At 36.1% G+C, this 17,657-nt stretch overlaps 1 protein-coding gene across 1 annotated transcript in view; it reads left to right on the top strand.

The window, feature by feature from the left end:
* TGFBR1 (transforming growth factor beta receptor 1) overlaps window positions 1-17,657 on the top strand; it is a 34,012-nt gene that overhangs the window by 1,171 nt on the left and 15,184 nt on the right. The window contains exons 2-4 of the mRNA XM_057379041.1: window positions 6,162-6,413; window positions 6,795-7,037; window positions 12,098-12,328. Coding sequence (XP_057235024.1) covers window positions 6,162-6,413; window positions 6,795-7,037; window positions 12,098-12,328 — 726 coding nt within the window. The remainder of the gene's footprint in view (window positions 1-6,161; window positions 6,414-6,794; window positions 7,038-12,097; window positions 12,329-17,657) is intronic.

Genomic DNA, 17,657 nt, shown 5'->3' with positions numbered 1-17,657 from the left:
GATATACCAGTGTTGTAGACACCGTACCCGAATTAATGTAGGCTTCAATTTCATCTGTACTAAATTAAATTATGAAATCTGCATTTAACAATCAGTCACTTCTTAAGTTTTTCTGTAGTTAGATTGTATGTTGCTTTGGGTTTTAAAGAGGAAGTGGAGAAGCACCATAACTTCTTCAGTTTCAGCTTTGAGACATCCCTCAGTCTTTACCATGCTGTCCATAATCAATCAAAAATAGTACTCATGATGGAGAATAAAAATTACTTAAATAAAGCATAACTTGCTATACTAAAATGTGGTGCTAATCACCCATGTTCTTATTAAGGATGATGGAAGACCTCTGATGTGGAAACAGTGAAATAAGCTTGAGTTACCCATGGGGTGTTCTTGAAAAGGTGCGGCAGACTTTAATAATTTAAAGCTTTCTTATGTAACATATTCAATTTAGATGTTGAAGGAAATTTTAGCTCGATTTGAGCTTCGAACTTTTTCCCTTTCAATGCCTCTCATCAATCAGCAGTTTTCCATTAATCTCAGGCATGAAATTAAATTCTAAAGCCTTTGTGTGAAAACAAGGCAATAGACTTCCACGCAAAACCTTAGAGGTGGAAAGTGGTGTTATCTTCTGTCTAAATAAAGAGAGAAATCCTCTTTGTCCACTGGAATTGGGTGGGATCCAGAGTGTCTGRTCCATAACTCACCCAGAGGGCCTGGTACAGGTAATTAATTTGCCCAAAGGTTGTGGTCTAAGTTGACAAAGTAGTTTAAGGTATGAGTTGGCTAGTGTTAGTATTCTTATTGTAGGTTGACAGAAGTTGGGCATTTTCTGCTCTGCTGGGGCTGTTCTGCAAGGTACTGATGTTACTGCGTGGATGAGTTGTCTTGTGAGATACTTTATAGGGAGGTAAGGTATGTAATGAATCCCAGCAGCTACCTGAACAATAGAGCAGCCCTGTCTTGTAAGACAGAGTCTGAAAATAAAGCTTTCTGGTTTTCACTGCATAGGCCATAGTCTTTAGTCTCTTCAGAGTTCTGGGGAGTCACCACTTGTAAACTCTTATATTCAGACAATTGCTTCTAACTGCAAGTAAAGATAGCAATCTGATTGACATGGTGCAATGAATTGAAAGTACAAGTAAAAACCTTTCTGTTTTCATAATGCTAGTGAAGTTATTATCTGGGCTTTTAATTTTAGCTTTCTTCTGTTAGTTTCTTCCTTTTTAAAGCAGGCTCTTCTACAAAGATAGCAGAAACAAATTGATAGTGTATCGTGCTGTAAGAGGCATGCACCTATCTTTGAGAAGTGTTATATGTGGAGGGCAAGAAAACTGAAAGTGCCATTTGGCATCTACGCTGCAGAGAATATAATGTCACTTTTTGAAGCTGGGATTTTACACAAGATTTTATCATTACTTGCAATTTGAAGGTAGGGCCTTAATAAAGTAGTTTGTTTTATTGAGTGCATCACTTAGGTTGACAGGACCTGCTGTTTGTGCTGTAAGTTTTGCCTAACGAAGATGGATGAAATGTATGTGAAAGGTTTCCTGAAAACTTGATACTAGTTCTGTTACTTTACAACAGTGAAACTTAATTAGCACCTTGTGAGAAGAATGTGTCAGTGAAGGTCATGAACTATTGTGGTTTTTAAAAACTGTATCTATGCCCCAGATACTTTAAGACCTAAACCTTTTTGTGTCTTGAGCTAAGAGTTCATAGATGAGTCAGTTGTATTGTTTGAGGGGGTTGTCTGAATTACAGACTCAGAAGCTGACATTTGCACTGTTATATATTATGCTTTTTTTCCTTTAGCAAGTTTTATTGGACAGRAAAAAACTATCAGTGAGCATTACAGTTCTTTTGCTCATCTCTTGCACATTGCAGCCTTTCTCTGTTATCCCTTGAAACTCTGCATTTTGTAGAACCAGGAGGCCTGATTGCTCTTCTGGTGAAGTTCTACTTTATGGTGAAATTTTTGTTTTAAAACTTATATTCCATGAAGGAAAAGGTATAATATCACAAGAGATGTACCTTTTTCGGCAGAATGTTGCTGTTGGGATGCTGGGACTATTTGTCTTTTTTATAATTTCTAAAACAAAGATAATACAAAATTGTTCATTGCTTGCAATAAGATGTGACTTCAAAGTTTTATAGAGCACCTCACAAGTTTTAACTTTGGTCRTGCCCCTTGTTAGCATCCTTTGGAAGATGATGTCTCAACATGCAATTTCCAGCTAAAACTTTTTTGGTTGAAGGTGATACTCTGTGCTAAACAGCCTGATTGAAACAGTGATGCAGAATGTTAAGAAATATTACATAGTGATTCATAGGATTTTATGTAAGAAAATAAGTAGTCTCTCTGCAATTTTCTTTCTTCAAAAAGACACTAGATACAAAAAAGACTTTCAGTAGGTAACAGTCTGGTTTTGATACAGACTTCTAAAATTTAAGTGGCTAGAGTGTACTTAATTCTGTGTTTGCATTTTGTATATAGTATTAATATCTGAACTCTTGGGAGCTAGCTAATTTTATGTCTTGTCAAGCTATGTAGTTTCAGGGTCTCATGCTGCCAACTTGCTTTACCTTCACTGGGGGCTTTCCACGCTGCAGTTTCCAGGAGCAATTACACAAGTAATGGTATTCAACACAAGAGGTTAATCTTGTGATATGAGATATGAGAAATATGCTGTTGATAASTTGTATGATATGATAATGTCATAATGCACATACCCCCACTTTCACAACTGCGTTGTCTCACTGTTTCTGTTAGGGTAGTCAGCCTCAAAAAGCAGGAATGACTATGTAGAACTGTAATGATGCAGTGACAAAATGCAATACAAGGAACTAGACTGCTGTATTGACCCAATTTCTGTTCTTGGCTATGTCCCTGGTTGTCTGTATGAATTTCAGTGTATTTGTTTAGTTGTTGGTACTGTCGTTTCCCCAGCCTTGTATCATTTAAATACTTAAATAGACATGGCTTTTCATTAGTTGGTAGTGGAGCTTCATTCTAGTGTTTCCTTCTAAAACCTGTTGTAATAGCATTTTTTTTAAAATAAAAAAAAATAAAAATAAAAATAAAAAACAGTTCTCTGCCCTGGAGAGACTTGAGTGAAAACTTTTTTCTCTTCTTCAGTAGTTTTGAAAGCTTTTTGTGGTAGTAGATTTAAAGGGTGTTTTCCTAATGCATTGAAATGAATTTTACCCAAAAGATTGCTGGCTCTGGAAGGTCAGCTTAATTCAGGCTAATGTCTAATCCCTTTCTGTTATCAACCCATTCTAGAAATGTATGTATTCTTTAAAGTGAACCTAGAGATCTGACTGGCTTCTGTCTGAGTTTTTAAAATTACTGTAACACTTCTTTGAGAAGAGCAGAAACTATTGGAAACAAAGCAAAAATTTCTATCTCCGGGAGGACAACAGTGTGGGTTGATTTGGTTTTTATTTTCCTTTTTTGTTCTTTTATTTTCCTTTCCTTTCCTTCTAGTTGTTGCTGAAAATACTTCCTTATAGGAATGAAATTATTTAACTGTAGTTGATCATTGACATCTTCTCATCACACTGATGTTAAATCTGATCTATGATGTGTTCACATAGTCATATTTTATGTTCTTTATGTACAAGTAGCTGGAGAATGAGTCCTGAGCAAGGATATTCCAATTCCATATTCTCATCTCTTAGTATTGTTGTTGAAGATGCTGAATTAGTTTACCTGTTAGTAAAACATAGAAATTCTACTGTTACCTGCTTGAGTGGAAAGCTATGAAGAACYGTTAAGTGGCTAGAGTGGAAAGGGGACTGAAGCATTTTTAACGAATTTTTTTAAGAGTGTGTCCACTAGAGAGCAGCAAAAAACTGTATGCCTAGAAGCTTTGCTATTCAGCTGATTAGGCATTGTTTTCCCCTCTTAAGGGAGCAGGGAAGTAGCTTCAGAAGGAGGTAGTGATTTATTTGTGCCGAGGAAGTCATTCCATTGTATGTGATGGTGAACAGTCTTGGCAGGAGACTAGAAGATAGTAGCATCAAACCAGAACAAAAGTGTATATTGTATCAAATTGCACTAAGTGGGAATTCTGTAGCAAAAGAGAGTGAATGAGGAAGATAAGGCACAAAATGCTTTATTTAGTCATGGTTGGAACAGTGTGTCTCTACCTCTTAGAACCAGGAAGATGAGTGTAACAGGGTCAACCCAAATGTAACTTCACTTCAAGTAACTTGGCCTCTACATTTAGTCACTGTGCAAATATATCTCAAGTGAATGTCTCTTGTTGTAGGCATTCAGATGTATGTGCAGTTGTAAGCCACAATTACCATTTAAATAGAAAAAAAACTTAATCACTGAAGCAAGTGAGATAAAGTATGCTCATCAAAAAGGAAATAGTGTGTGTAAATATTTTAGGAAATGTTTCATAAGTTTTAGTAAGTGTAAAAAATAATTGTGCAGGTGTAGATTACCAAAGGCACAGCAACAGGAAAATAAATGTTAAATGTTCTTGTAGTTAATCTCAGAATATTAAGACTTTGCTTACTTCCCTGATAAGGCAGGAAGAGATGTGGATTGGAAATTGCACCTTCAAAAAGTGATACTATTAAGATTTACCTTCCTGTGTGCCAGTTCTCATTTCATCTACCTTCTAATTATTTTTTCAATGTAAAAAATACATTGTACTGTCTTCACAGTAAACAAATAATTTTGTRATCCCAATGGGGGGGAGTCCTCCCTTTTTCTGATTGGGCTATGTGCTGGTGAGTCTCTGAAACAGGGTTATCTGTCTAAAGTGAGTTATAAGAATTTGATCAAATCTTTTCAGTAACAGTAGAGGATGATTGGCAATGATTTGGTCTGAATCAAGATCTTGGGAGAAGGAGGTGTTCTAAGAGAATGTTTCTCAGAATTCGAACTTTGAGATGACATATATATATATTTGAGATCAGATCACCATTTATTTAAATCCATGATATCCAGTGACAGAGAGGKGTGTAAAATCCAAGGTAATCTATATGATTATATGGAACTCTTGAATTTAAGTGAAACACCAAAGTTCACATTTGGGGGACCTTTTTTTGCCACCTGTTAATCTTCATCGTTTTGGTATGAATTTTTGTATGTATCCTTGAAATAGCCTTTTTTAAATGGCTCRGGACATTTTTCGTTTTTGTCATAAATATTTAAGATTTTTAATTCATCTTGTTTTCTGTATTTTTATGTTTCTGAATGCATGTGCACAAGTTTTAGGCCAACTTTTGCTCTTCACAGTTGAACAAGTGGTGTCAGAATGTATTGATCTTTATTGTTGTCACTGCACAGTTTTTTGCACGGCTTTGGTGCTCTAAATGCAGGAGGGAGTGGAGAAAGAAATTAGATGTAGTAGTCTTCCTTCTCCAAGAACTTCTGCAATGTAAAGAATGAAACCTGATCACCTTAGAGATGATTAGCCTGTCATTTCCACTTCCCTCCTGGTGCCCTCTCCTTTACTGCAGCAATTGATAGCTTTAGTAATCACCACCCTGAGTAATGTAAGACAGGAAGACACTGTGGCTTCATAAATAACAAGTCTAGGCCACATTCTGCTTCTGTGAAAGGTTCATGCAGGGTTTGGTTTTTAATGAGGATTAAGCTGTTATGTGCCCTTTTGGTGCAAAATAGAAACCGTCAAGCAATGCATAACATATTCATCTTGGGTAACCAGCAGCATCCTATTTGTCACTTACTAAAGCTATACCTGTGGTTATTGTTTAAAAAAATCATTATTTCTATTTGGTTTGAAAGTAAAAGAATTGCATGCTGTAGAAGATACAATGCTGTTTTAAAAATCTAGATCTTTTGTGGGAGCAACTGTAGGGGTGTTTCTTGATCTGGAGGAACAGCTAGGATTTTATCCTTTGTCTTGTATTAAAATTCATTTTAATATTTGTATTAAAATACATTATGATGTAAGGAGAGATGACCTCAGATTTAAATTTACTTTCTTCTTCTCATCTCCCAATCTTTTGGTCCCCCTAAAAAGCCTTGTAGTGTTGGTTTTTTAGTGTTACAATTCTGTGTTTATGTAACCAAAAAGGCCTCCTAGCATTTTGAATTTGTATTTCTTTAGTAATTYAAATTGTTTCTCAACTCGGATCTTGTACCAATACTAACATTAATTTTTTTTTTCTCAATATAGAATTAGAATGTTACTGCCAGCTATGTACAAAAGACAACTTTACGTGTGTAACAGATGGAGTATGTTTTGCCTCAGTAACACGAACTGCAGACAAAATAATGCGCAATAGTATGTGTATAGCAGAAATCGACCTGATTCCCCGGGACAGGCCATTTGTTTGTTCCCCCTCCAACAGAGAAGGAGTCCATACTGTGTCTCATTGCTGTAACACACCTCTTTGCAATAAAGTAGAACTTCCAGTTCCAACACCAGGTAAGAGGGCTGGGATTTCTCCTTTTTTGTTTGTTTCTTTTGTTCCCTTTTTTTCTCAAACAAATTTCTGTAAGAGTCGAAGTTGTAGGTGAATTTGAAGGCCTGATGTACGCTTTAGCTTTGGCAAAGACAGTTTAATTATATTTGAATAAGGATTGTAATCTTCTGGATAGGGATGTTAGGGACAGTTTTGAAGACTTCATTGGAAAGTGTAAGTAAGCATATTGCTTTTGTCATTGTCACTTATTTTGATTCTTGAAAATGTTAGTATGCAAAAGTTTTAACAAATACATTGAAATAATTTGAATGTGGCTGTGGGGTACTATAAATTTAGTAGCATGAAGGAAATTAGTAGTTTTACTATTTTATTTTAACTCTCAGGCCCTACTCCAGGAAAACCAGCTTCTAACCTAGGACCTGTGGAATTGGCTGCTGTCATTGCTGGACCTGTCTGCTTTGTCTGCATTTCACTGATGTTGATTCTATATCTCTGTCATAATCGTACTGTAATTCATCATCGTGTGCCAAGCGAAGAAGACCCTTCATTGGATCGTCCCTTTATATCAGAAGGAACTACCTTAAAGGATTTAATTTATGACATGACAACTTCAGGCTCTGGATCAGGTAATGACACACTTCTMATAGTAATTACTCTGTGTTTAAGAGCCTTGTTAGGCATCCTTTATTTTCCCAGTACTGGAAAAAATTAAAACAACAAAATCCAAGCATCTAGGTAGGGTATGTTTCTCTCCCAAGGGAAGCAACTGGTAAAACTGTTTAGAGTCCACTGCTTTGTCAAATAAAATGAATGTAACTTGCTGAACATGTTTAAACTCTAGATCAAAAAGTCATCTTTAGTCATGTCCTCATTAAAGAAGGGGAGATTGCACTAGGTATGTAGGCAGTTACATTTCAGCTGTGAAACCCTTAATTTGATCAAATCTTATTTGGAGACACTAAAGCCAAGTTGTTTTCTAGTTAGAACTGGAATTTTAGTAACTTGTATTTATCTCAGTTTTTGTATTTACTAACCAGAGTAACTAAGTCTAATAATGAAAGTGATTAATAGAACTTCAATTTATTGGGCTTGAACCTGATAAGTACAAATGCAGGGCTTAGGCCTCCAGWGATGTTTGTTATAGGAGGCGTATGCAGAAGCCAGAGACATGGAAAACATGGAGGAGTCAGAGATTTACATATATTGGAATGTGGAAATATTATATATATATAATTTAATACATATATTTCATATATATAATTCTTATACTGTCTACTTAATGTCTGCAGATACTAACTTTTCCTAAGGAAGGCTGAAAAATATTTCTAATTAAAACTCAAATTTAGTTGCCAATTGGTCTTTTCATTCTTTATCAGGAATATTCCTTCTTTTTTCTTCTAGTCTTCTTACCTGTGGTGGTTTTAAACCTCTCTTYTTGTTTGAAAACTCTGGAATTAGTCCTTCAAACTAAGCTCTTGAAAACCAGACAATCCAAGTTAGAAGAAACTTAYGAATCTTCCTCTGGAGTAAATGACTGGAAACTACTGACACTTCCCATGCCTATTTGCAAATTACCCTTTAAGTAAAAGGAGCGTGCTAGGGAATTGCTAAGCTTTCACAGCTGAATTCAGGGCACTTATGCTGGTCTAGACTCCCAGAGCACCTGACCTACTATGGTATTTTAGCATTGGCTACTGATGAATGTATCAGAGGAGCAAAACCAACAAATGTGGTTGAATTTGACTTATCCCTAAGGAAGCCTCTTCACTAATTTGCTTTTATGCTTGAAAGGCTGTAAAATAAGGCTGAATGTTTCCTTAAAAGGGATCTTTTAACTTCAGCTGCAGTGAGTTCCAGGTTGTTGAGCTTTTCATAAAACAGCTTATTTTGTGTTCTCTACTTCACTTTGATTATGACAGTGGAATTGGAGATGGTTTAGGTACTTACTTCCTGTACTGTTGGCAGTGTGTGAAGTTGCAATGACTTGTGTCACTTGGTCTCAAAATTAGTCAGTCAATGACTATACAAATTCACACTGCCCTAGCACCTGAATTGATAATTTTTGTGTTTCCTGAATTATGCCTGTGGTATTTGAATCTTATTTTAATCCAGACTGTGTACAACACATTCAAAGTGAGAAGACTGTACCTTTATGGAACAAACTGGGATTAAAGAAAAGTTAGAGCTGCTACTTAAAACAGTGTTTAATCCTGTCAGAAACTGAACTGTGTGAAGGGATGGTGTTGGGACAAGATGTTGCAAAAACACTACGGAAATGTACAGAACAGGCAAAATGATCCAGACCCAAGAAGTGCAGCTAAGGCAGTGTTTACTTTGGTGACCCAAAGGTCATGTTCTGCTCTTAAATTCATGCAGAGGGACCAGAAGAGCTCATAGTAAAAAAAAAAAAGGATTCTATGAATTTTGTTAATTCCGTATTCTGTGATGACAAATGCATAAAATAGAGAAATAATCAGAACTCTAAATTCCTATTAGAATTCATATTCTAATGAATATGAATTCTATTCAGACCATTGCTGCAATAATGAAAAGTAAGCTGCTGTTAATTATTCAGTCTTCACTTACGTTAATGTTGCCATGTTGTTCCATGATGAACGAGACCTGAAACAAGGAGCTACTCCATGAAAGGAATTAATGAAACATCTAAAATAGATCCTTCTGGTGAAGCTACAGCTTCTAAGAGAAGGATTTTAAAGTCTCTTGGAGCTGAGGAATGATTTTCACATCATGATGCAAATCTCTGAATATCAGCTACATATTGTGTGGACAGATGGGGACGCCCATCTCTTACTGTCTTAACTCACAAATGACAAAGTACCTTAGTTGCAAGGGAGTGGGAAGACTTGCCTGCAATGGGGGAGAAGCTTTGGATAGTAGTGGTAGGCGACTTCCAGCAGGAACTTGAGCTATTTTGAAATCCAAAGGGTCACATAAAACAATGCAAAGTTGAGTCAATTTRAGTGAATGTAAAGCTCCTTAAAAATAATTTTGCAGTTCATACAAGCTTGAAGGGAATGAGATTTTTCACGGTTCATGAAATGAGTTTTTTTATTATACAACAGAGGAAGTCTTTGAGCAGAGACTGATGAACAAGAATAMAGTTCATCAGGCAGTTGCCTTTGTTGGCTACCTGTAATGCTCTGGAACTTAATTTCTGATTTATCCAATTTAGTTACAAATTTCTTATTCATTGGAAAGTCACTAAACTGTTCAGAGTACACTTAAGATATGGAAAAGAAAATGAACAGGGTTTTTTGTTAGATTTTCAGAAGGTTTGAAGATACTTCGATATATGAAAATGATGAGGGTTTCAGGAATAAATTGGATGATCATGGCTGAATATAAAATGTCAAACGTTGAGCTGCTGTTGAATTTAATATAGGCTCAAATTTTCTCATTCTCCTGATTAGCAAACTGGCTATCATCTTTCTTTATGCACAGTGAAAAGAAGGTGTAGGCTGCTTGGAGTACAATTGTGCCCAATGTGTATATGAAAGGCTGAGGCCATAGCWATTGCTTGTGAGATGCTTTTCAGGCAGTCTGGTTTAGAGTACAGTAGTTGCTCAAGTTCCTGGTGATACAATGCTGTRTTTCCTCTGTAGCAAAAGGAAGATATTGCTCATTTGCAACAGAAAGTCTGTAATGAATTGCTATGAGTGCAAGATAAATATGGATTCCAATCTTCTGGAAGCAGTAGTAGTAATAGAAAGGTCAGTTTCAGACAAGCAGAAGTAAGTTGAATCTTGTAAATATTGTRAAAATAAATATAGGAATAAGCAGATAGATGTACTAGAGTTTTTATCCTACAGTGACACATTAATGTGATGAACAGGGATTTGTAATGTGAAATTGAAATGCTTTCTGTCTAGAAAGTTTAGAGCTTAGTATATGTTTAGCAGTTAGCTGATATCCTTGGGCATATGTTTTAAACAGGGAGAGATATCTATAAATGGTGCAGCAAGTTGAGAGCAATGCATCTGAAAGTGAAAATGTACACATAGTTTTCTGACACAACTRTAGGAAAAACATGCTAGGCCTATCACACATTTCAGGTGAACAAAATCAGCTTATATTTAATGTTTGTCTGTAGTTTTTGCAGTAGTACATAAATTCTAAGGAAGAAGCTTTCTCTGACCAAATTAAATTAAATTTTTTAAATTATGAAATTAAATTTTACATTTTCAGGATTGAGTTTGGTCCTGTTGGTTGTTGTAATCTTCTGCATTTCAAAAGTTTGTCCATAAAGAATGCATGTTAGGCTTCACAAAGCCTCTCTTGATGGGCATGAAGCACAATTCACCTCAGGACAGCTATTGCAGCAAAAGTTTCAGCTTTCTCGGTAGAAATTATTACGTCACCTGACAATGATTAAATCACTGGTATGATGGGKTTTTTTTTCCTTCCTTTCTTCATSTAGGTGTGTTTTCAGCACAGACCATGAAGAAAATTCCTRTAGGTCTAGAAGTTTTGAGGAGGTTTTCTGAACACTGCAGTGTTTTAACTTGCTCTTCACAGACTGAGACACAAGCAGGACAATGCTGTCAACCAGATCAAATGTCCTTCTTATGTTAGCCAAGAATGTCCAGAGGTGGACAAGAATTCGTTATTTGAGCTATTGGTTGGGATTTATTTTCTATAACATAAGGAAATGCAGGTGTTCTGTCAGCTATTAGAACAGCGATTATGGAGTAATAGATTACTTTGTAAAGTGTTTGGTTTAAGTGKAATAATCCTATACCAAAAGAGCTTATTGTAAGCAGATAACCTGGCTGATGCTTTCATCCAGCAGTGTAGTGTCAGTATGGAATCTAGTGACAAACGCTGCAGTTACAACAGGAAATATTTAAAATAGACATAAACCTAGCCTGGTTGAGGGATGCCAGTGCTGCTTGTTGAATAAAATTATTGTAGCATGTTAAGCGGTGCTCTGTGTTGAAAACATGTAARTGTTCCAAAGCTATAAAACCTTCATGAATGTAAACACTTTTCTCAATTATAATTAYAGTGAGGCACACAAGAATGGCTTCTAAAGTGGAAAGGTTGCGTTGCATGGATGTTTTCCTATTTTACACCTGGAATCACTAAGAGGTTATTGGCATACTTGGGCATGAGTATGGGTTACTAGCAGTTGGTGTTGCTGATAAGTGTGGTTTATCTTTAATTTAGAAATGGACTATCTAGTGATAAGCCAAGTAAATTAATCAGTAGCAAAAGTGCTCTTAAACTGCTTTGTCAGGAAAGTTGTGAGCAGATCCTTTTTCCAATAATAAAGAAAATAAACCCAACAACCAAACCCCAGCAAGCAATTAAAAAAGACCCCTAATCCTGGTTATGCCTCATTGTTGTTTCTTTTTTTCATTTAAGTAAAAATTTATGGATAAGCAAGTGACAAAATTCTTAACTGAAAGGAAGCGTGCATTGTGCTTTTGATAACTGTAGTTTCTAGCATAGTATCTTTGAGTACTTRTTATGCTGGCCTTTTAAGGTTAAAGGCAGAAACTTAATTATGTGCTTGCTAGCAGTTCTCAACAAGCAGTTAAAATATTAGAGAATATGTGCATTCTAAGAGAAAACCCTAATCAAATAAGATCTCATGTTCAGTATTTGAGATAAGTACTAGTTTTGTAGAGTGATATCTGAARTTAATGTAAAATCTTCTTTTTAGGTTTACCTTTACTTGTGCAAAGAACAATTGCTAGAACTATAGTACTTCAAGAAAGCATTGGGAAAGGTCGCTTTGGAGAAGTCTGGCGAGGGAAGTGGAGAGGAGAAGAAGTTGCTGTGAAGATCTTCTCTTCAAGAGAGGAACGCTCATGGTTTCGAGAAGCAGAAATTTATCAGACAGTTATGCTACGCCATGAAAACATTCTTGGATTTATAGCTGCAGACAACAAAGGTTGGTGACACTATGAATTTATTTTACTGATTCTGCACCTGGTCAGAATAGAAGGGAGGAAAAAAAGTTTTGAGGATTCATTTAAGAGTAGCAAAATACAGTTTTGTTACTAGAGCAGTTCAGGGTTTGGCAAGCTGTTCTTTGGTTTAATGAAGAAAAAAAGTGGATTGTCTTTTTTTTTATCAAGAATGTGCTTTGTTTAAATTTGTTTAAAATGCTTTGGTATAAAAAAGGAGATGCCTTATCCTGTGAGCCCACACATCTTCTGAATACTTGTACCTGTCATTACTTCATAGCCTAATAATATAGATGTGTGGGACTGAAAGAGATCATGTATAATCCTGTTGTCCTCATGTAAAGTAGGAGGTAGAGGATTTAGTCGTAAGGCTGAGTTATGAGACATTATTCTTTTAAAAGTCCAGTTAGAAAATAAATTGGAAAAACAGAATTAATTACTTGTTCCTAGTGGCAAAAAACTATACAGGCTTCCTGAAGCTCTCCTGATAAGCCTTTAATTATCCACTAAGAGGAACCATTTTTTCAACTTGATTTGTTGTGATTTCATTCAGAGTAAAGTTTGTTGGATTTTCCTGCAGTTCAATTAAAGATGCAAGGATCTGACAAAACSAAAAAAAGTTTTGAATTTCTTTCAGTAAGGGCAGCTAAGATGTTAAGATGCTGTTTCGTTCTGTTATTTTCATATGAAATTGCATGATTCACCACAAATGGCCTTTGATGTTTTTGCAAAGAAAGCATTAGCAGAAAATTCTGTTACATTAGGGAGGAGTCAATAATTCACACACATGCTGGATTTTTAAAGGGCTCTGAATTTTGTGGGAAATTCCTGAATGATTTTAGTGAGGTTGAAGTATATGTGTAAATAAAGTTATTTTTAATTACCATTAGATTAACTTCAAGTTTCTGAATCTTTGTAACACTGTAGAATTGGAACAGGATCCAAGACATGGTGCAGAACACTTCTCCAGGAAAGGGTCATCTGCAGTTAACTTGCACCTAACAGATGTCTGTGCAACTTGTTATCCTCCAAGAGCTTGCAGATTGACACCATACCAGGCAGCTTTTTCCCACTAGTTATTATTCTTACCATTAAAAACTGTCTTGTCTTACTTTCATGACTAAAATTGTGTTTGAGCAGCACCTGCAAGAGTTTGAGTTTGCCCTGGTTAGCCGAGGGGAGTATGTGGAACCTGGGTTTTAAATTAGATCAGTTGCATTAAAGCATAAATGACGAGCCATCTCTGCAGAGAAGCTTTAGCTTCTATTTCTCACTTAAAAGCATGAAAGATATATTGCAACACCTCAGTTGTTTTTTTAACTTTTAACAGAATCCATCTGTGGTTAAGTATATTAGTGTCTCATTTTGCCTGAAACCTCCAGGTAGCTTGTCCCAAAAATACACTTGACTACTATGCAGAAGAGGTATGAGGAAGGTTTCTTAAATAGGTGGGTTTTAAAAATAATTTCTTGATTGCTGGTTTGTGTTGCAGATGTTACAGCATTTGTCTTGGTCTTCTTTAGTTTCCTTGTAGCATAATATAATGTGATACAAACTTGTTTCTGGTTTTTCTGTTAATTTGCTTCACATATGAAGAAGAAATCCTTAACTGATAGATCATGCCATAATTTGAGGTTTTAGGTCTTCAGGGTAAGGCTCTTCTACTTTATTGAGAACTAGTTGGTGTCTAGGTTTTTGAAAAATAGATTAAAATGTGTTTTGAAAATGCTTTTATTCTTGACTGTATTTTCTAACAGTTTTGCTGTCTGAGCCGATGTAGAAAGCTGTATTGTTATTTTTAACCCATCAATGCAGAATTAATTTGTAGTATACCCTTCTACATTCTCTCAATGAGGAAATATGTAGACACCATTTGCTCTCTGKGTTAAGAATACAGTCCTAATATTGWTGGAGGTTAATACTTCAACTGTTGTTTAGAATACTTTGGGCCATCTGTACCCCATTAAATGGGAAAACATAGAGGGACCATTATGGGGGTAGTTCTTCCAGTTCAGCACTATCATGGTACTCTGAAAGGAGCAAGTGTACCAGAGCGTGGCTTTAGAGACCAATGGCATAAGAACATCTATGAACAGACTTTCATGGTAGATGCTGGTAAATGATTATGTAGTGCCAGGTGCAAGATGAAGTATTCATTCACAGCAGTAATATCTGRAGATTTTGCATCCATTTCTCCATCGGGCAGACTTCTGAATGTATTCAGGASTTACTACAGCCTACCTGGAATGCACAAAGTCATTAGACTGCAAGAATCTGTGTGTCTGAGGTATTGCAAAGATGACTGCAGAGATACAGGAGTACAAGTAATTTTAAAATTGGAAAAAGACTAGTACAACAGAGCTGTAGAACCAAGTTGTGCTGCATTTCTTGCTGCTGCTGAAGGCATTAATTAGGTCTTTTCTCTTACCACAATTGCAATTTTTCACAATTGCTGAGGACCAGCTGGCTGGCTATTTAGTGTAAAATTGGTGGAAGAGGTTCCTTTGGGTAGGAGGGTATATGTTTAGATTATAGCTTGTGACTGAACTGCTGTCTTCACTCCTTTTCCTRCTATAATGTTTAGACAGTCCATGTGCCTTAATGGCAGGTTCTTCTCCTCATCTAGTTCTCCAGAGCTGTTTTATGTTCTGAAGGATACAGGAGCTGGCCCAACCTGTCTGCTTCCCCTACTGGGAAACTGGTGCTGCCTTTAAGCCAGCTTGAGGGCTGAGAAGCAATGAATGAGTTTAACTGCAGCTGTGTTTTGCCTGACAAGCGTAAGTTTGYGATCTGGGTAGCTCTTTGCATAGTGACAAAGTATGTGCTAACTTCCAAATGCTCCTAGGTCAGGGAAATTACTTTCAGGGCCATGTGTTGTCTTGTTTCGAACCGTCTAAGCACACAGTTTGGTTTGTGTGTGGGTTTTTTGTTTTGTTCTTTCTAACCCAGATACCTGAAGGTGAAGTGTATCAGGGACTACTTTTACCTGCACTATTCTAGTAGCATCAATAATGTCAATAGCCTCGGTTCACAGCACTAAAGATTTCTCTGCATTAGCTGGCTGTAATCATAGCTGTCTGCAGTCAAGTTTAAATAAGGTGAAGTCTTGCACTGCACATTTTCAGATCACTTTATACACCAAAATACCCTGACTTCTACATTCKTTCCCCTTAACTGAAAGTGCACTTCCCTATATGAAAGTTTGGTTCGATCAGAATACTTTTCATCCTAAGTAGAGCAACACCATTCTGCAAAGAAATGAGCAGAATTCCTGCCTCATAAGTAGTATTTCAGCCATTTATTCTTTTCAAAGCTCTGGCTTTCGCCTGAGAAGAAGGAATCTGCACAGCTCAAGTGCTTTTCATCGTTTAATCAGATGACTGTGTCAATGTGATACAGTCAAGCTGTTTTGCTAATAAAACACGAGTCACTGACATAAGTGCCATCTCCCTAAGTATCTCATTTTTAAGAGATTTCTAGATGCAGATTCCATCTCAATCTGATCTTTTCGCTGCTTTTTCCTGTTTATTTTTTAGTTTTTAAATGTTACATTATCTGCATGTCAAAAAAGGCTACATCTCTGCCTGGAAACACTTTTACTGTATAACACCACAGAAAACATTTTTGTTTTGCTTGCTCTGATGTGAAGAAAACATTTATCACTTCAGTGATTTCAGTCAATTGAATATCAATGAAACTWGATTATATATTTGATATAGCAATTGTATAAATTCCTTGCATCAAGAGTCAGCTGAGCTAAGATGAATCTTGCTTGAATATCACTAATGTTTTTCTCAGTCTCCTGAACAAATCTGAAAGTTTCTTTACTCAAAATTTCAAGGGTTTTTTTAGAATTACAAAAGGAAAACTTTTTACTTCTGAGTGATTTTGATGGTCTAAAATACTTTCAGGTCTTGAAATGTCTATCTTGAAATAGATGAAATAACCATAACTAATATTTTAAATATATTTCCAATAACACAGGTATATTTTTTCTTTGTTTTTGAACATTCTGAATTTGCTTGATATTCCTGATCATTGTGTGTATATTACTAAATTAGATTACCTTATCATGGAAGGCTGAGCTACTGTATGTAATTACTATTGAGTGTAATTACTTTTTCCCTACCTGATAATGCAAATCCTGTGATTGAAAGCTTCGTGGCAGATGCTGTTTACTGTGCAGCCAAAAATACTCAGTCAGGTTAATTATTACTTAGTAACAATTAACATAGTAGATCCCTTCTGATAGCTGGACACTGSATCTATTGCTACATTTCAGCTTGTCTGTTACTAATATTATTCATATCGGTTTGGATGTAGCACTGCCCCTTCTCAAAATCTGGTTGAAGGGCCACCACTGCAACATATAATAGGAAAGAGTCAKGGTTCCTCTCAGACTGGATGGTAAGCCGGGTTTATATTTCTTTTTTGGAAGGAAGGTAAAAATTTAATATTAAAACTTGCAGGTAATAAATAAGAGAAAATTGAAGTAGAAGCATCTGTAATCAGCAGCATCTTCCCCTCTTAAGAGGGGGGGAAYCTTATGCGAAGGCATCATAGTCTTGAATCAAAGCAGTGGTGATTCTTCGGAATACGACATCTTTTAAAGAGCTGTTTAAACACAATAGGTCTGGTAGACTAATTAAAATTAGTTTAGTTTCCTTACTTATAGTTGTCTAGTATAGACACCTGCTGAGGTATCCCAGTCCAAAGAAACATGAGACGAAATCAAATACAGGGCCAAGCAATGAGTGTGTATGGTGTCAATGCCCAGGAGAGGATTATTTCAGGCAATGTAGGGTCATAACTGATGAGGCAGTAGAATAAAACTGAGTGAAGAAAATGTTCTGACATGATAAGGTTAGTTTACCTGGTACTTTTGCAGTTCTTTGGAGCTCTTTGAACTGTGTTTTTGAGAGCATCTTTTCTGAGCCTGTGAACTTATACCTGTTTCTAATGGTGCTGTAAGTCTGCTTTAGAGAAGCCAATACTGTTGTACTGTTTGATTGACTCTTCAGAGATGATAATTCTATTTGGAAAGTCACATTTAATGCTACGGTGAGTTCTATGATTTTGTGCCTGAATATTGCAAAGCAGCAAGAAATGCAGCAGTTTGAACTAGAAAATAATTGAAGATTTTTTTTTATTACTTCCTTATTCCTTTTTAAAAAAACAAAACTTAGGCATCTCTTCTGTGGTAATGAAAGACTCTTCCTGCTGCAACAGTAGCTTTTTACCAGACTTTTACAGGTTGGAGCATGTGACTGATTTTTTTTTTTTCTGTTTAAACCACTTGGTTGAAATTATTCT

This window comes from Malurus melanocephalus, unplaced genomic scaffold (assembly GCF_030028575.1).
Source record: "Malurus melanocephalus ecotype Western Australia unplaced genomic scaffold, MMel_1.1 scaffold_383, whole genome shotgun sequence".
NCBI classification, from domain to species: domain Eukaryota; kingdom Metazoa; phylum Chordata; class Aves; order Passeriformes; family Maluridae; genus Malurus; species Malurus melanocephalus.
Note: the sequence above shows the minus strand (reverse complement) of the source record. Positions and strands in the feature narration are given on the sequence as shown.